Source organism: Dermochelys coriacea, chromosome 5 (assembly GCF_009764565.3).
Source record: "Dermochelys coriacea isolate rDerCor1 chromosome 5, rDerCor1.pri.v4, whole genome shotgun sequence".
Lineage (NCBI taxonomy): Eukaryota > Metazoa > Chordata > Testudines > Dermochelyidae > Dermochelys > Dermochelys coriacea.
In genome coordinates, this window is record NC_050072.1 from 104,206,283 (window position 1) to 104,225,878 (window position 19,596).

The following is a 19,596-nucleotide window of genomic DNA, read 5'->3' on the forward strand; positions in this document are numbered from 1 at the left end:
CAGGATTTTTGATGGTGTCTATTTAACAGCTCTTTAGCAGCAGCACTTTGCATTTTGAAGTCTGTAACAAAAGGCTTAAAAAATCCTTTAAAAAGAGAACTTATAATTACTGGAAAAAACTGTTGGTGGTTATTAACTTGTAGCATGTATGTGTCCTTGTCAGGGCCCCATAGTGTTAGACGTTGCACCTGTACATGTAATGCAGAGATGGCCATTGTCCCAAAGAGCTTGCAATCAAATTATAAATTGGGAGACGGCAAACTGGTGAAGAGTGGAGGAGGCCAAGGTAACTGTGAAACGATTAGTGTAAAAAAGCAGCAAGCTCAGCTCAGCTGCATGGACTCCCCTTTCCCACTCTCTCACATGGACACGTGTACTCTTTTGTTTTGCTCTAAGCATTTTCCAGTGTCTTCAGTCATGTTTTTTTCATGGAGTCTTAATGAAAGAGGGTTCATTGGCGGTTTTGTGTAAATTCAGAATTATGCCATTTCTGGAGAACATCCCATTTGATAAACCTATTAGGAATATTTCTCTTACCAGTATCCATATGCAGAAAGAGAGAGGAGGTCCCTAACTCCAAGTAACAATGAACTCTTGAGTTGTAGTCCCAACCCTGATGTTGACTTCCTCCATGTCCTTGGGCAAGTCGCTCAACCTTTCTGTGCCTCTATTTCCCCGTATCTAAAATTGGGAGTAATAGTAGCCAGCTGTCTATCTTCATCCTCCCAGGGGTATTGAGAGGAAAGAGAGCTTTATCGACATGTCTCGTGAATGCTGAATACTTTTCCAGGAATAACTTCCTAAAGAAAATAATTTAAAATCAACCCTTTTTCCACCCCAACAGATTTTGAAGCAAGTTTTATACGACTGATTGACAAAGTGACCAATGGCTCTAGGATTGAGATAAACCAAACAGGTAACTATCTCTCCTTTTCTGTTCCTTTCTTCCATGGTATGTCACTTGGAGCTGGGAGAAGGGACCTCTTTGCTGGAGGTAGACAGGTTAGATGGTGATCTGTTTCCAGAGGACCAAGTGTTAAATACACAAATGCTCTGAGATGAATCAGAATGAGTCAAAGCCAGGAAGTTCTAAAACAGTGATTCACGTTCCATTAAGTTTGCTTTCAGCTATAATGCTGTGGCTCAGAGAAATATGAATCAGTCATAACTTGGAATTTTCTGGGAGGGGAATTCTTGGTTTGTATCACAACTTGAATTAATGGCAATGATTCACTAGCTGGTGGTGGCCCTTCTGATGGGTTTGCCTGCATTAGGAATTGCTGCATTGGGTGCTATTTCCAGTTATTTTAGTTGAGATGAGATGACTCTGTTGAACTCAAGACTGTAGCCTCCCAAGGTGAACCCTCAGTGGTGTAAAATAACATCACTAAAATTAACTTTAAATAAAAATAAAGGCTCCAGTGCAGTTTCCTCTTCCTCCCCCAGTATAGAAAAACTGATGTAAGTTGTACAGTGTAAGCCCCATTTAACATCAGCGTAGGGCATCTGCATTGATGCATGTGCACAGGTACAGAAATCTCTAATGGAGAGAAGCCCTGAGTTAGTACTGACTTTATGCCCAGTATGGTGCAAAGGAGACACAAGCATCACTCTTTTCGTTTTATGTCTCATATAAAGGATTCCTTGCCCTCTTCTTGCTTTTGCAGGGGCGACTTCTAGAATATACCTCCTCTGGGTCAGTCTTACCATATTAGTTCCCATGACTTCAGCGTGAACTATGCTTGCACGGAATCAGGCCTGCACAGAATCAGTAAGACAGCTGACCTACCAGCATGAACTGCATGCTGAGATTGCCCTGTCCCACTGGGCCAGTAATAACTCAGCTGTCTTGGAAGGTGAAAGTTGCTAGTGTAGTGTTCATTGGTCTTGATGATGGTAACGGATAGATCCCTTGGTTTATGGGTAAAACAGATACACGATGTTAAAACCTGGCCCTCTTATTCCTCCGTCCTGGAGTGCCTGGAGCTGCAGAGTGAGTTGCTGAGGTAAGTGGGGTTGGGAGTAGTGCATTGGAAGTGCTGCCTGCCCCTGTTGTAAATTTCTCTCTGTCCAGGAATTGACCCACTGTGGACATCATTGTATATCAGAGCGTTACACTTCCTTAGTTTCTAGTGTGGTAATGACACTTGTTTTTCTTCACTCTCTAAAGGTACTACCCTATATTATCAGCCTGGCCTTCTGTCCGGGGGGGTGTTGGAACATGACTGCAGCCCCCACCGTAGTATTGGCTATTATTTGGAAAGTCTGCTCTGCTTGGCACCTTTCATGAAACATCCATTAAGAATCGTCCTAAGAGGAGTAACAAACGATCAAGTAGACCCTTCAGTAAGTAACAAAACTTCATTAAGTGCCCTGACAACTCTTTTCTTCTTCCCTCCCCATCGACAAAAAACCCCCCTGTATTTTTAAGTAGGATTCACCATGCTCTGTGCTACGTTATGTCTTGGGAGCCATCAGGTTAATCAGGAAGTAAACACCACGTGTCGGTCAGTGTATGCTCCTTCAGCATTTAGACAAAATAAAATCAGGATCAGAGAAGCTAGACGCGTAAGAGATTTTTTAGATCTGTACCAGAGTCTTACTGATCCAGCGTCACACCCTGCCCTAGTTTTCCCTTCTGGGAGCTTCTCAAAAACTACACCCAGCCAGTTACAAGTGAACTATCCCTGGTTTTTAGGGGTCTGGTGTATTTAAGCAACATCATAGTTCAGATATTAGCGTAAATCAAAATAAGTCTTTCCCCCCACTCCACAGTTCTTTCAGCCCCTTGCTGGGCTCAACAGTTCTTTCCAAGACCATAAGAACACAAGAGCTGCCATACTGGCTGAGACCATGGTCTTGCCTGGTATCGTGTGTCCCACAGTGGCCAGAACCAGAACTTCAGGGGGAGTGTACAGAACAGGGCAGCTGGAGAGATCCGCCCTTGTTTTCACCTCCTGGTTTCTGGCAGTCAGACTTTTAGGCCTGCGCTGAGTATGGGGTTATGCGTGCCCCCTGTGACAAGATCATAGGGCCAGATTTTAAATATGCAGTTAGGCCCCAAGTGAGATTATCATAAGTGCCTCAGTGCTTAACTTCTGTTGATTTAGAAAGAAATGCAAGGAGAAACCAAAAGAGAAAGAATACTGTAACAAAGGGAAGTAGAACAGACACGAGCAGGGGAACGTGACAAGATGAGGAAGAAGGGAGAATACAACGCAGAGAAATAAGGGTTGATGGGTGATGAGGTAACACTGCAGACAAACTTAAAATGAAGGAAAAGACTACTGAAAGACAGAGACCAAAATACAGCAAAAGGCAAAAAAAAGAAAGTGAAAGATGGAAGAATCAAAGCAAGGTAGACGGAACGGCTGTTTACAGAACATCTAATGCCAAAATATCTATGAATGTTTCTGCCCGTATGGCTCCCTTCAGATTATTTCAGTTATGGCACTTTCCATTTCAACCCCTCTTTACATATCCCCCTACCCCCGCATCCTGGTCCCATCGCTAGCTTCTAACCCAGTTTCTGACTTCAGTTCTCTGCTGCTTCTCATCCTTTCCTGGGCAATCCTTCTAGGCTTCAAATTTGGCTCTGCCATTTGTCCCTCCCACCAAGTTTGCTTTTCCTAATCATAAAAATGAGAGAGGTTGATTCTCCAGAGTACTATGAAAAGAGGAAATTGTATATGAAGTTTTGAGGGGCTGTTTCTGTGAAGTAGGAATGCTTCTTATTGTTTGCATTGTGCAGAATTATACTGATGCTAAAATGAAGCCCACAGTTCGTTTGAAACAAAGGTTATGCAACACTAATTCAGTTACAGTAGCAAAAGCGCTGTACATAATTTACTCAGCTGCTGTACAGTTACAAGCCAGCTTGCAGAGAGGAAATGGCCTGATTGTTCAGAAAGAAGCTAATAAGAACACAAGTTCAAATGTCTCTTTGAACTTAGCCACAGTTGCCATGAATTGTGTTAGTGACAGTTCAGTGCTCAATCTAAAAACGGTAGTCTTATTACGGAAGAGGGATGAGGAAAACATATGGGTGAAAATGCTGAGGTAATGTCTATTTAAAAGCTATTGGCTGTTAGAGAACTGGTGTTTTCTTTCAGATGTACGTTGGAGACTGCCATCCATCCTGTGATTAGATTAAAGGGATGCTTTCAGTTGGAAATCTAACCAGTTTAAAAATGCACCATGTACAGTTGCATATGTTAGATTGGCCTTTCAGTCCCCCAGCCAGTATTTATGGTTTACAACTACATTTTCTTGTTATTTTAAAAAAATGTTTTCTTTTTCTTACTCCTTTGTAAGCATCCACACAAATGGGAGGGGAAATGGAAACTGGGTATTAGAGTTGTGTAGAGAAAGGTAATTCCATTTCATAGAGGATTTTAATTTTTTTTTTAAAAATCCCATTTGGAATGGAAAATAAAAAATTGAACTTCTCTGTGAAGGAGATTGGAGTACCTGGTCTGAGACAGTCCACTTGGCGGGCTGCCACAGACCCTGGCAAACCCAGTCTACCGAGGAGCTGTGGTCTTTGGGAGCCAGTTCTTCCTGGCTCCCTGTCAGCATATCAGATTTGCGGCTGAAGAGCCAAGAGCATGGAAGGCTGCCAGGCGGGTGAGTTGCCAGGAAACCTGGAACATTGTAACTTTGGCAGAATCTCACAGTCTCCACAAAACGTTTTAATTTTGACAATTTGGCATTCTTGGACGGAAAAAACGTTCTATCATAGAATTTCCAAAGAGCGTTACTAGTTATACACAAAGGGCTGTCAAATGGCATGGAATGAAATTGAAAAAAGAAATGTTTTTCTCTCATCATTCGTTTACTGCTATTTTACATATTCATTGAACTAATAATGTTTAAAAAAAAATCAAAGGCCATTTTATTTTAAATTGCCTCTCTTTAATGGTGATGGAGAAAATCTTCCCTGTAAAATTCAGTGGGCAAAAGCACCCCAACTTGAATGCTGTTGTCAAGTAAGCTTTGACATGCATCTAAACATTTAGGCTTGATTCAGGAAAACACATCCTTGTTGAGATGGGACTTAGGCCTTGTCTGTATGTAGATGTTGCACCAGTCCAACTAAAGTTGGTCTAAAAATCCAAATGCTAGTTACACCCATGCAAACCCCCTGCATGGACACTGTTGCATTGGTCAACTTACTGGCATAAGCCAGGTTTAAGAGTGTCTATGCAAGGTTTTTCACTTGTTTAACTGAAATGATTTAACAATACACCTCTTGTCACACCAATGCAATTGTGTGTGTAGACTAGGTCTTAAACACGTGCTTCAATGCTGTCCTGAATAGAGGTCCTTGTGGGTAAATATAGTTTTAGTCTTAAATGGACTTGGTTTTTGATTATTTTAGAAGCAGATGGTGCCCTGGAGCTGTGTGTGGAAAAGCTACAGCAATTTGTCCAAAAAATGGTGTTCTAGTTTATCCATCTGGATATCTGGCTCCAAGACCCAGTCTGTTTATTAAAAAGAGCAAATTAACTTTAACATATTATGGATAGTTTAAAATTTGCTTTAAAAATGCTTTTCCCCACTGTAATTAGCATGAGAAGAGAATCTCTCCATCACAGTTTAATATGTGGAAAAGAAAGAGAGCAGCCTCTGTGTATTGAGGAAGCTTTTTCCTTTGTAGTTGTCAATAGGATATTATCGGTTTTTGTGATGTAACATCTTTACGCTAGGGTTGGCTGGCCTGAGCTGAGTGGGAAGCTTCCCCAAGTGGGTATAACCAATCTCATCCTCACCTGCAGAATCTAAGCTTTCATTGTGAAAAGCAACCCCCCAAACTCCTTGACCCCAGCCTTTACAGCTGTGAAGAAAACTTTAAAATGTTAACCAAAGGTCACTGTTGTGGCAAGGGTAGTTGCTGCTGTTGCACTGTCGGGCCTGTAGGGAAAACCCCACTCATTCTGCCTCAGGTCAGCTGCAGAGCAAGTGGGTTGGAGTAGCTGCAACAGAACCTGCTGATTCCTCCAGCTCTCTAAACTGGACTGGTGAACAAGGAGAATGAAGATTGCTCGTCTGGTTCATCTCTCCTGGGCCAGGCTTCTTCCCTCCCCACCCCTTGCTATTTTCACATTGGTTGGCCCAGGCCAGGCCTGGAGCATTCCTGCTCTTGATACCTTTCAGTTGCCTTCCATGGTTGACTTTAGCTGCAGCCTCTTGCTGAGCTCTAGCTGGCTTTTTCCTTGTCCTAGGAAGGGGAGCAGCAAATGCCTGACTTCTTATCCCCCTCCAAGGGAGGGCCAAAGACCTCACCCTGTCCAATAAGTTTCCCTAAGCAAGGGGAGAAAGGGTACAGTAGAAACCCCTCCTCCTGCCAGGGAAGGTGCTACTAGTGGAGGAGATGGGAGGAGAGGTGATATCTTTCATAAGTGGAGGACTTGTAGAAAGACTCCCCTGGGCTGTGGATGTGGCCCATGGTGCCTGGGATGCAAAAGCATCTTTCTGACTGTGCATGCACACATACCCATTGGGGTGAAACAAACTGCTGTTTAGCAGCAGGCAGGAAGTGGAAGATACTGAAGCCACTTGAACTTTAGGGAAAATGTTCCAGACTGGATGGATGCTGAACCCAGATATTGACGCCCCCACTGTTGCAAGTGACATGACTTCAGTGACTGAGAGTTTTACTTCAGTTTTACATAGAATCATAGAATCATAGAATATCAGGGTTGGAAGGGACCCCAGAAGGTCATCTAGTCCAACCCCCTGCTCAAAGCAGGACCAAGTCCCAGTTAAATCATCCTAGCCAGGGCTTTGTCAAGCCTGACCTTAAAAACCTCTAAGGAAGGAGATTCTACCACCTCCCTAGGTAACGCATTCCAGTGTTTCACCACCCTCTTAGTGAAAAAGTTTTTCCTAATATCCAATCTAAACCTCCCCCATTGCAACTTGAGACCATTACTCCTCGTTCTGTCATCTGCTACCATTGAGAACAGTCTAGAGCCATCCTCTTTGAAACCCCCTTTCAGGTAGTTGAAAGCAGCTATCAAATCCCCCCTCATTCTTCTCTTCTGCAGACTAAACAATCCCAGCTCCCTCAGCCTCTCCTCATAAGTCATGTGCTCTAGACCCCTAATCATTTTCGTTGCCCTTCGTTGTACTCTTTCCAATTTATCCACATCCTTCCTGTAGTGTGGGGCCCAAAACTGGACACAGTACTCCAGATGAGGCCTCACCAGTGTCGAATAGAGGGGAACGATCACGTCCCTCGATCTGCTCGCTATGCCCCTACTTATACAACCCAAAATGCCATTGGCCTTCTTGGCAACAAGGGCACACTGCTGACTCATATCCAGCTTCTCGTCCACTGTCACCCCTAGGTCCTTTTCCGCAGAACTGCTGCCGAGCCATTCGGTCCCTAGTCTGTAGCGGTGCATTGGATTCTTCCATCCTAAGTGCAGGACCCTGCATTTATCCTTATTGAACCTCATTAGATTTCTTTTGGCCCAATCCTCCAATTTGTCTAGGTCCTTCTGTATCCTATCCCTCCCCTCCAGCGTATCTACCACTCCTCCCAGTTTAGTATCATCCGCAAATTTGCTGAGAGTGCAATCCACACCATCCTCCAGATCATTTATGAAGATATTGAACAAAACGGGCCCCAGGACCGACCCCTGGGGCACTCCACTTGACACCGGCTGCCAACTAGACATGGAGCCATTGATCACTACCCGTTGAGCCCGACAATCTAGCCAGCTTTCTACCCACCTTATAGTGCATTCATCCAGCCCATACTTCCTTAACTTGCTGACAAGAATGCTGTGGGAGACCGTGTCAAAAGCTTTGCTAAAGTCAAGAAACAATACATCCACTGCTTTCCCTTCATCCACAGAACCAGTAATCTCATCATAAAAGGCGATTAGATTAGTCAGGCATGACCTTCCCTTGGTGAATCCATGCTGACTGTTCCTGATCACTTTCCTCTCCTCTAAGTGCTTCAGGATTGATTCTTTGAGGACCTGCTCCATGATTTTTCCAGGGACTGAGGTGAGGCTGACCGGCCTGTAGTTCCCAGGATCCTCCTTCTTCCCTTTTTTAAAGATGGGCACTACATTAGCCTTTTTCCAGTCATCCGGGACTTCCCCCGTTCGCCACGAGTTTTCAAAGATAATGGCCAAGGGCTCTGCAATCACAGCCGCCAATTCCTTCAGCACTCTCGGATGCAATTCGTCCGGCCCCATGGACTTGTGCACGTCCAGCTTTTCTAAATAGTCCCTAACCACCTCTATCTCTACAGAGGGCTGGCCATCTCTTCCCCATTTTGTGTTGCCCAGCACAGCAGTCTGGGAGCTGACCTTGTTAGTGAAAACAGAGGCAAAAAAAGCATTGAGTACATTAGCTTTTTCCACATCCTCTGTCACTAGCTTGCCTCCCTCATTCAGTAAGGGGCCCACACTTTCCTTGGCTTTCTTCTTGTTGCCAACATACCTGAAGAAACCCTTCTTGTTACTCTTGACATCTCTTGCTAGCTTTTCATGTTGCCAGAAAGACAGCATCCCTAGCTGCAGCATGCACCTAACACCATGCTGGAGTATTCACAGAGAAGAGACTGGGATGGCAGAATTTCCCTTGCCACCTCCTCTCCTGGGTCACCCAGGCCATGCTCTATAATACTCTGGATTTTTCATGGTGGTTTAACCAGGCCTGCCCTTTATCTTGTGAGATTTACCAAACTCACATCCAGAGTTGGTATAGCTACAGACCACTTAAAATACCCCTATGCGACTCAGATGGGCAACTTTTCTCTTTATGAAGTGGAGGAGATGGCATCTCACCAATATAACATGCCAAGAAGAGGAAAACAGATTGGGATTATCCTGACATACTGCAGATGTAACGTTATTTGTATTTTAAAATATATACCTGTAACAATTTCTTAACCTCATCTCGGCTCTTGAGTGCTAACATTATAAGATTTGGGTTCCAGGACTTTATAATTGAAATGTTGTTCACACTGGCATGAAGTTGATTATACAGGGTTCTAGCTGGGGAGCAATTAAAAAGCAAACTCTCCAATAATCTGTTTAAATTCAACAGCTGTTTGTAATCCCCTCTTGAAAACAAAATTTTTCCCTGCTGACTTTTTGTCCTTTTCTGTTTTCTAAATCCTGTTTTCCTTTGTTTCTATTGCCGCAGGAGCCAATCTGACTCTCTGCCAACATGCCAGCACTATCTGTGTTAACAGGGATAGACACTGTGTTGAGGAGAGTTTTAACTAATGGCTATCTAGGAGAAGGAGGATCACCTATTGTTAGGGTTTATTTTGGTTGTCGTCTCATTAAAATGTTTTTTTAAATGTTTCTTGGCAAGTGAATAGCTTTTTAAAATGATTTTGTTTTCTTAATACAATAACAAGAAAAACAAGGATACATTTGGTCACAAACGCTAACCTGTATAAGTGTAGCCACTGGACAGAGATATTAATTCTGGCAGCATTTTTGTAATGCAGTCCTGAGTTTTGTTATGGCTGCCAAACCTTGGTAGAGTTTGTCAGTATATTGTGGTTTACAACTAAGGCTCTAGAGGAGGGATGGTTGTGTGATTAAGGCACTAGACAGGGATTTAGAAGATCTGAGTTCAATTCTCAGCTTTGCTCAGACTTGTGTGATCTTGGGCAAAACCCTTAATCTGTCTTTGTCATGGGAGTAATAATCCTTCTTTAGACCCCATCACTTGTCTTTTCTATTGAGATTGTAAACTCTTTGGGAGAAGGACAGTCTATATTATATGTCTGTACAGTGCCCAGTACAATCCTGATCTTCTTTGGGAACTATAGTGTTACAATGTCTTGCAGTTGTTGAAGATAAACTTGTACTTTAAGCTGATTTGGTCCCATGGTATGGTCATAACATGCTTTCCCCATAGATATCTCCTCCAGGAGTATTTTGAACCCAGTAGATTGCAAAAGGGGATTTCCTAACTTGCACAGAAGGACTGTTTTTTATCAGAACTAGAACACTTTCTTAAAAGAGAGAGAGAGAGAGAGAGAGAAGCATTGTATAACTCTGATAACTTGTCAGGATTTCAAGAGGACTTTCAAAACTTTATGCACCCGTGTGTGTATAAATAAACAAAATTATCTATATCATGATGTTCATGCACAAGGGGGCTGAATTAAGGGTGCACAGGCAACCTTAATTATGTAATTTCCTAACTTTAGTCCTCGACTTTGCAAGTCTAACATTCTTTTATTATAGTTTTTCACGTGTAACGTCCCAGGTTTTTAAAAAACAAAACTCAAAAACAAATTTCATCTTGTGGCATCATATCAACATCCACATTGCTCAGAAGTAGGATTTGAACCTTTAGATCCACATTGGTCTGCCATTTGAGCTAGCAGAATAATTGATAGCAAAAGTAGCTTGCAGTCATTTATGTGGACCAGCTACTAGCTGGAGATGGGGTGCTTTTTTGCTAGTGAATTTCACAGATATTTGCTCTCAGCCAAGGAATGGTGAGACTCTGGAAGCTTGGGTTCCATTGCAGATTCTTGAGGGGAGTGGGTTCTAGTGGTCACGGACCACCTGGCCTATATCTAGTCTTGTCTCTTCCAATCCCAATGTCACTCTCTTTACCCAGACAGTCCCAGTTTCCCTGTGGGGGCTTCCTGTCTGAATTCCAGTCTTTCCTCATCCATCTCTGATCATTCTCTCTGCTGTTCTCCCAGGTCTGGCTCTTGTCCTCTCTCATTCCATTCAGGTAGCTTCCTCAGTGCTGCCTGGAAACCAGCAGGAGGAGCTTTGAGAGTGAAGAACAGATGGTCTCCCTGCTCTCAATTCTGGTGCCCAGTGCCACAGTTACCCATAGCAGTCAAGAGCAGCAATTTTAGGGAAGGTCCTGCTCAGCCCTCGACTTGGAGCATGCCCAGTGCAGACGGACTGTTCAGAGGACTGTCAGACTCTCAAGTCTCTACTGAACATATCCAAACTGAAACTATTCCCAGGCTCACAACTTGGCCAAATTTGGGGTTTTTTTCCCCACAGAATCAGCAAAAGGAGCATCCCTGACACCAGGGTGAGCTCCCTGTCATCCTCCCCCGGCCTTATTTCAAGTCCCTGCTCCAAAGTCTGGAGATGCTAGGGTGTCTCAAAGAAATGGTTGTAAGAATTTAACGTGGACAAAAAGTGTTTTTCTTTAACCTCATTCTGAAAGCAGCTGCATTGTTTTTGCTGCAACTTTCAAATAATTGAAAGTGCACACATCCAGTGTGGGAAATTTCAGTCCAAACAGTTAAAGTTAAAAGGCAAAGTTATAAGCAACTGAAAACAGGGTCTTATAATGAGAAGTTTCAGGCAACCTTAATAGTAGGCAGCACCATCAGCTGTGCCTATAATATGTATGTATTGTTTAGTCTGGATGGCCCAGACTAAACTGTTAGACTGCTCATAATTGACTATACTTTAAAACCCTTTACATGATTCTTTAACTTTCTTTGAACATAAATATTGCCTGCTTTATCTCACGGTAGTAAAGAGGTTGGCTTTTTGTCCTTTATTCTAGGTGGATGTACTTAAGGCCACAGCTCTGCCCTTGCTGAAAAAATTTGGAATCGATGGTGAAGGTTTTGAACTGAAGGTAATAATTTTTAATTATTTCCATTTAGTGTTGTCTGAAATGACATTTTGCCCTGGTTCACACAGGGCTACGTGTTTCCTGCCCTCTTCTGTCTTTAAGAGATGTACTCTCATCACTAGGTTTTATTAAATGTGTTACTAAAAATTCTTTGCCCTTCTTGTTGGCCTTTTAGGGTGGGGGAGAAATGCCAAGATTGAGTGGAAGAGGTTGGAAGATGGCAATAATAGTCATTCTCCTTCCTCTCCAGGTTCTCCTGCCTCTCCCAAAAAAGGTCGGCATCATTTCCTTCTCTTCAGTCCTTTCAGTTTCCATCTTCCTTTGCTTACACTTCCCACCCCTAGGTACTGATAGAGGGATGTCTCTCTCTTTCCCCCATTCCTTACCACTGGTTCAGCCAGACAACCATTGAATCCACAGTCTTATGCAAATTCAGGGCTGCCTCCAATTTGGGGAGGCTTCTCCCCCACAATCCACTAATAATTGTACCTTTGGCAGATCCCAAAATGTGGGTCTGAGCTGGGTCAGGGGTTGGGTATGGAGAAGAAATTGTGGTCCCTCCAAACTTAACCTTATTTAAAAACAACAAAACAAAACCCTTCCTCACTGTTTCCTGCCAGACAGGAGTTCCTAACTATTGCCTGCCTTTTTTTTTTTAATGCCTACTTAGTGTGCACACAGGTTAATTATTTAAAATATTTGCTGTTTCTGACAGGCTGAAAGATCTGTATCCTTGTTGCTTTCCTTTTGGTTTATGAGGATGAGTTGGAGATTTGATTTAGTCATTTGCGTGCTAAGCATTTGAGAATCTTCATGAAATTCCTTTAGAAGCAAGTCATTTTTCCAGTTTTTATTATCCCTTTGACTTAATCTTTAATGGAGATTTTTCAGTGGTAGGCATTGCCCATCCTATTTTAAATTAGGTAGAGAATGATCTTTACCTCTTGGTGTAAATTAGCTCTAGCATTGCCTTAGGTGTTAGCATTGCCTTTCCTGTATTCATGTGACACTGGCCTCTATTGTTAATGTTCTAGTATAAGTGGAATGAAAGTCATCCGTTTGAATTTGTAGATGTATTCTTTCATTTGTTTGCTAACCTGTTTTCTCCTTTTTTACCGTGGTGTCCAGATAACTAGAAGAGGAATGCCCCCCAAAGGAGGTGGGGAGGTGATATTTGCCTGTCCAGTTAGGAAAGTCTTGCGACCCATTCAGTTCACAGACCCTGGCAAAATCAAACGGATCAGAGGAACCGCGTATCTTTTTTCCCCCACTCCCCCCGTGTGTTTCTTTTCATTAACCTTCTGCGGATAGCAATTTATCATGTGGTTCAGTGTACACCAGAGTAATATAGATACGTATTGTTGTGCTTATCACACAGGTTATTGGATTGCAGCATAACAATATGAAGTCCTTATCCAAAACACAGCAGGAAACAAGTAAATTCAAAAAATGAAAAACAGATGAAGTTTTTTTTTTTTTTTGCTTTTTTTGTTTTTTACCAGAAATGCTTAAGTAGCAAGGAAAATAGAAATGCTTTCCTGTCACTTACTCCTACTTCAGTATGGAGGCCTAGACTAGATATGACTTCTCGAGGTCCCTTTTAGCTCTACATCTGTATAATTCTGTGTCATGTAGCAACACCAAAAAGAGAATCTCACTATTAGGTTGGTTTATTTTTTTTTAAAAAAACTTGTTAGTTTGTTTATAGGTTGACTTGTTAAACTCCTTTCATTTAATAGTGATTATACTAAATGTATGTCAGGTGAGAGCCTAAATTTAAGCTCAGTTTGTACTGCACAGCACACACATGCATTTATGCCTCTTCTGTGTTATTAGTTTAGTCTGTTAGCTCTTAGACCTCCAATAGTACAGTCAGGGACGGAAGTGGATGATGTGTAATGCAAGGAAAATGGAACACTATCGCAAAATACAAGCTCATACTGTGCAAGCATATGGAACAGATCCTCACGTTTAGTGCATTCTTTCCTCTTGTTTTTCACAGTTTATCTTCCTCAAACCTTCTATTCCCGTCATATTAAGACAATAAGAAGTGTACTCAATCAGAAGTGCAGTTGTTCTTTTCCCTGTGGGGAACACAGTGTTGGAGTTCAGCACCCATGAGCTCCTGCTCCCCTTGAGCATTGTGTAACTTGTAGTTCAGTTTGTAACTATAAACTTTAAAAAAAAAAAAAAAAAGTCCCAAACAATCCAGTTTCCATCAGCCTGAATGGAAAGCTGGAGCAGAGACTGGTTTCCTGCCAGAGACATTGACTTACAGTGCATTCACCTTTTACTTGTGGCACTTTCTCATTATCTCCCTTGTGATATGCACGAGAATGGATCGCTTTGTCCAGAATCTCAGATTGCAACGTTGGGATTAGTACATTGTCAGCAGACTAAAAGAGTCTGTTGATTCAGTCATATGCTGTAAGATCAACAAGGATGCAGCTAGGTGTTTGATTGCATTCCACTCTTTGTCACAGACTTTCCAGAACTGTGACTTGAATGAAGAGAACAGCTTCTCCATGCCTCTCTCACTTCCACCCTGTATATTTATATGTTGTTTTGTCAATTCACACCCAGATACGTGGTCATAATCTTAACATCCCCTTTTCCTTTCTTGCCCGTGTTTCAGTGCACCATCACAGGTCAGCTACGCTGGAATTGGCCCTCCCCTTTTTAAATGTGGCCTTTCTTTTTTCTTTCCCTGAGCTTGCTCACTCTTATCAGACTCAGTGGTAGGGTGTTGCCTCTGTCAAGCCAGATGAAAAGCAATATCGTGTAGTGAGTAGCTGTTTCTCAGGCATTTTGCTTTCTATCCGTCAGGAAGAACATGAATATTCTGGGCTTTTGAACATGGGTTTCTCCCCAACATACAGTGGGGCAATATTGCTTCCTTGAAACTATGGATAGAGCGATCACTGTTACTGCTTCTAATTGAAAAATCTGAAATATTTTAAAAAGCGTGGAGGCCATTGGAGATAAACCCCACTTCCACGACTAGGGATCATTTTGAAGAGAGGATGTCTTTGTTTAAAGATTTGGTACCCCACTTCTTCTGCAAAGGTGAGAGAGATCTGAAACCCTCTCCTCTAGAGGAGGTCCTCCAGCAAACCTCAGGAAGACCAGAGTTCACATTGTTGATATTTCTAAGACACAGAAACAATAAGAACACCCACTCCACCAGTCCTTTAAAAGGGTAGGACAAAATCACAACCATTCAGGCCTGCACACACACACAAAGCAAAAGGTAATGCAGCCCTTTTAAAAAAATATTCTTTGAAGGTCATCTTTTAAGACAGCAGTTTTCTTGGTTATAATAGGGTAGTCTTTTGTAATAGGGTGGTCTTTTGTACAGGCTTCACTGTCAAAATCAGAGAATGATAAAAAGATGTGTAGAAAACAATAAGAATGCATGCAGCTATAGAAAAGTATAAATTCAGGTTGAAAGATGGGCTGGCATCCATCAATGGACATAGATTGCAAAACGAAATATCCAAAAGAATGTATTGAAACCTCTTTGTGCGCTAGCCATCTTTCTGGTTTAAAGTACCTCCCTATCATCATAATTTCCTTGACTTCATAACGTAGGTATTCTGTCAGAGTGTCGCCACAGATAGCAAACAGAATCGTGGATTCAGCAAGAAGCATCCTAAATAAGTTTATACCAGATATTTATATCTACACAGATCACATGAAAGGGACCAGTTCTGGAAAGTAAGTATCAAGGATTCCAAGGAATCTAACATAAAATCATACTAATGTTTTTTTAAGTTTGATATTTTAGACTAAAGTATGCGGTCAAGTTTGATAGTGCATTTAATCTTCAGGACCTGCTCATCTGTTCTGCTGTTTAATGAATGAGTCTTTACAAAAAAAATGAAATACTTGATTGTGCGTGTCCTCAAAATATTGAGTCTAGATTTATGTAGTATGCTTCTTAACTATGCAACTTAACATTACAGTACATCCACTGACGGTAACATTTCCTTGAGTCCTTTCTTCAGTGTTTAATTTGTTGTTTTATCTAGCACTGTGTATAAGGTGCAGCAAAAGTTCAGTGAGTGAAGTAGGTATGGTATGAAGGCTCCGATTCAAACCTGATTGTAGCCTTCTTGTTGGAAATGCAGGGTGAGACCAAACAATTTAAATGTAGCAAAACTCATTACTGACCTATACGTGGTAACCTTTTTCCCCCCCACACACACTTCAATTGTGAAGTCTGATGCCTAGGTCAGTGTTAGGCTTCCAACTGAATGAGTGAGAGCATTAGTAAAAGTCATTATACTAATACATGTTATTGATCTGGTTCATTAGCAAAATGTGAAAGTGAAGCAAGGTGGAGATATTGTAGTTCTAACATAGCATGACAAACTGAGGGTCTGTTTTGTTAAAACCTACCAAATTCCAGTAACTTGTCATTTGTGGGTGAAGGCGAAGGAAACCTTGAATAACTGTCTCTAGCCTTTCCAGTTTCTAATATGCACAACACCCCAAACAAACACTGTTCCAGTCATTTTGTCTTTCACTTGCTTAAACAATGCACTCTTCTCTTTGTTTTTTTGGTTTTTTTTTCGTTTTGTTTTGTTTTGTTGGTGACCACAGGGAAAGGGAAGTGCTTTAATTGAAAACAGGCTGGTAATTGGAAGACAAAGGAATAAAAGGGTATTGTGCATGGTTATGTGGTGGCATGAATGATCACCTTCAAAACTGTTTCTTTCTCCAAAAGATTCAAAAGGCCGATGTGTTGTAAATACTGTGAAGGACACTTGAAATTTTGTTTTAGTGTTGACTCCCAAAAACTGTACATCATGTAAACTGTGCCATGTTCTTGTATGCATGCCCAGGAGCACTGCTGAAGTTTAAGAGAGCCCTGTGCATGTATCCAAGGGCAGAACATGGCCCTCATACCTTTTCTTCAGTATGGATTTGTAGCTGGTAAAATAGCATCATCACAATAATATACTTAATACCATAGTCAGTGTGCCCTGCATGCATCTCTTCCTTAACCACCAGGTCCGTCTTGTAGTGGCTCCCTTTGTCTCTTTTGCCTACTTTCTTGCCAGAGCTTGTATTCTTAGAACTGCTTCCCATTTAATGTTTGCCAAGTACTTTCCCACTCCACCTCAGAAAACTCTGTCCAGCTCCATAAGCCCACAATTTGCTCTCTTCTGTGATTTCTCTCTGAGTCTTCTATTGCAAGTGCTTTTGGGCCCAGAGTCTGACAAGTTGTGGGTAGGAAAGGTGGCTTAGTGGATGGGGCATTGGGTTGGGACTTAAGAGAAGTGGGCTCTGCTTCAGCTCAGCTGCAAGACATCCTGTGTGATCTTGGGCAAGTCATTTAATCTAGTCTGTGCCTCAGTTCCCCACCTGTAGAATGAGGGTAATACTTCCCTAGTTCATAAGGGTGTTGAGGATAAAATCCATAAATGATTTTGAAGCACTTAAATATTGTGGTGATGAGGGCCATATAAGTGCCTAGCATTCTGGATGCATTTTACCCCTCGTTTGATACCTTGTACATGTAAACTGCATGTAAATCAAATACTTTGTGTTGAATTTTCAGAAATGTTGAATATCCACAACTCCAGTCATAGCCATTGGGAACTGCCAAGGGCTCAGCAGCTGAAAAGTGAAGTCCTTTGTATTTACAGTGCCTTTGAGTCAGAACAGCTTAAAGCTCTTTACGTTAGATTATGGATAAAAATTCAAAAGCATCTAACAAGATACTTCTAATGAGTTAGGCTGCTAAGTCACCTCTGAAAATGGAATATAAGTGATTTGGAAAGTGTTGCCCTGTAGCTGGTTATGTTTGCAAGTCTAAAAATCTGCACAGAATAGTTGTTGACTATAAGCTACTTTATATGAAATAAGTGTTTGTTTCAGACCGTTTCTTAGAAACTATGTCCTTTTCTGTCATTCCTCCACACTTCACCTAACACTCCTGGAGACTAGGTATTGTGGCTCAAGGTATTAAGAGTAAGCCAAGGTTGTGAACGCTTTCGCTTCTGGGGCATGATTTTACCTGTGTTCAGCCAAGTGGTAAAAAGAAGTGAACTGAGACAAACTCCTTTTAGACATGTCTGCATTGTAAAATACTATGGTATTTGGCACCTGGGTTGGCAGCCTTTGCAGAGATGGGCTAAGGACTTAATGGACCTGGAGACTGAACTCCCCTCATTCTTACAATTGGTTCCTCGGTCTTGGTTAGCACAAATTAGCAAGGTAGCATGTGGAAGCCTGCCCTGTCCTTTCCAGCATTGTCCTTGTCTTGTGGATAAATAGGATTAGCAATGACTAATCAAGCAGATGTGCACCATCCTGGATTTTGACTTCCAGGGTAAAAAGGATTGCATAGTCCTTTCCTCTTTGCCAGCATCTTAAGGAAATCTATCATTTTAGCATCTTTCACTACCCCTAAAGCACCTCTGAAAAAGGGAGCGAGAAATTGAGTTGTATTTCTCTCTTTATGTGTCTGGGGACTTGCACTAGAAAGTTCATCAATGCAAATGGTAGCAGATGCCCTTTGCAACTACAGGGGGAATTAGATCTTCATTTGTGTGAGCCAAATCCATTGTCAACATGTGCAGGTTTTGCTGATTTGTGAAAGCAAGAGAGTATGTTTACTAACAGCATTGTCGTGGTTGCTAGCCACCAAGAAATGACGTCCTTTGGCATTGTTCCCATCTTACTTTCCAGATGCTCTCTCTGTCTCTGTTCCAACTAGGAGGGCAAGAAGAAAGGACATGTCTTAATATACTGCCCACATCGCTCTGCAAACACAGGCGGTTAGATATGGGTGGGATCCCTGCTGTTCCTTGTGCATTCCACGCACTCTTGAAACTCCCTTTGTGGGAGGATCTAGGTGAAGCTGTTCTGCAGCAAGTAAGCTGCCATAGAAAGAAATGGACCTTCTCCATTTGACTGGGTGGAGAGAATTAGGAGCAGAGTGGCATGCTGCATAAGCCCCCTAACTAACAACAACCAGAGAATGTATTTGTGCAGCTTCAGTGTGTAGCGCTTCCTTTGTAGCTGTAATGAGCTGTATTCAACTGGCCAAGAGGTGCATCGATTTAACTCTACATGGCCTGCTGCTGGGACATGCTATGTGTGGTTGTGGGTAGGGAGAAAGCAATACAAGTGCTTTCTCCTGGAGGGGAGGGGCTGGTGTGGAGAAGCAGCCGTAGTGGTTCAGCCGCAGTGCATGGTTGAATGGGGCTGACTTTACCACTTTGCATGGGTCAGCATGAGCTGCCAGCACCTCATTGTGCTCTTCAGGGACCTGTCCTCTTGTGCTATGGCCGCCTGAATCCTCCACGAGTTCTTGAGTGAACTGCACCTTGTCCTTCTCAATTGAAGGGATTACTAGGGTGAAGCAGGGTCTCTGACAGGAAGGAGTAAATGAAGGGTCCTGTCAAAGAATAATTCCCTCACACCCGGGGGGGGGGGAAGGGGAGTGAGTGAGTAGCTCAGCTAAGAAGGTGAGTGAGGTGAAATAGGGGGCGAAGGAGGTGTGTCAAAAATCCAGAGTGTAAAATGTAGAGGTCATGGGGAGCAAATGAGAGGTGGAAGCGTGGATTACTTAACTGTAGGAGGAATTTGAGTTTCCTAATTGACTCCTGTAGTTGAAGGACATTCTCTCTTCCTTCCCTCACACCTCAGACAGACAATTAAAACTGAACTCCCATTCATACAGGAGAACCCTTTCCTCATTGGCACTTTGCCAGCCAGTCTCCATAAGGGGGCCTCTCTTGAGCAGAGATTGCCACTGAGAAATCATGCCAGGTTGTGGCATAATTGTCTGCAGCAATTAGGATTGAATGGCATGTAATTTACTCAAACTGAATTCAGAAAAGATTAAACTGTTAGTCGTTTGATTTATCTTGTTGTATCCCTCCTTTGAGCCATCATTTACCTTTTTCAGTACCTCCCACCCTCAAGATCTTCTTTTGAGATAACTGTTAAAGCAAATTGCATTCATGGCAAAAGAGA

The 19,596-nt window shown here is 42.3% G+C and overlaps 1 protein-coding gene across 3 annotated transcripts in view; it reads left to right on the forward strand.

Moving 5' to 3' along the window:
• The window catches only part of RCL1 (RNA terminal phosphate cyclase like 1), a 53,223-nt gene that overhangs the window by 12,195 nt on the left and 21,432 nt on the right, over positions 1-19,596 (forward strand). For 2 of the 3 annotated variants that reach the window (XM_043514742.1, XM_043514743.1), the window contains exons 2-7: positions 845-916; positions 2,171-2,346; positions 11,533-11,607; positions 11,780-11,878; positions 12,733-12,857; positions 15,196-15,321. In XM_043514742.1, the coding sequence (XP_043370677.1) occupies positions 845-916; positions 2,171-2,346; positions 11,533-11,607; positions 11,780-11,878; positions 12,733-12,857; positions 15,196-15,321 (673 nt within the window). The remainder of the gene's footprint in view (positions 1-844; positions 917-2,170; positions 2,347-11,532; positions 11,608-11,779; positions 11,879-12,732; positions 12,858-15,195; positions 15,322-19,596) is intronic. The other variant, XM_038402909.2, reaches the window with a different exon arrangement.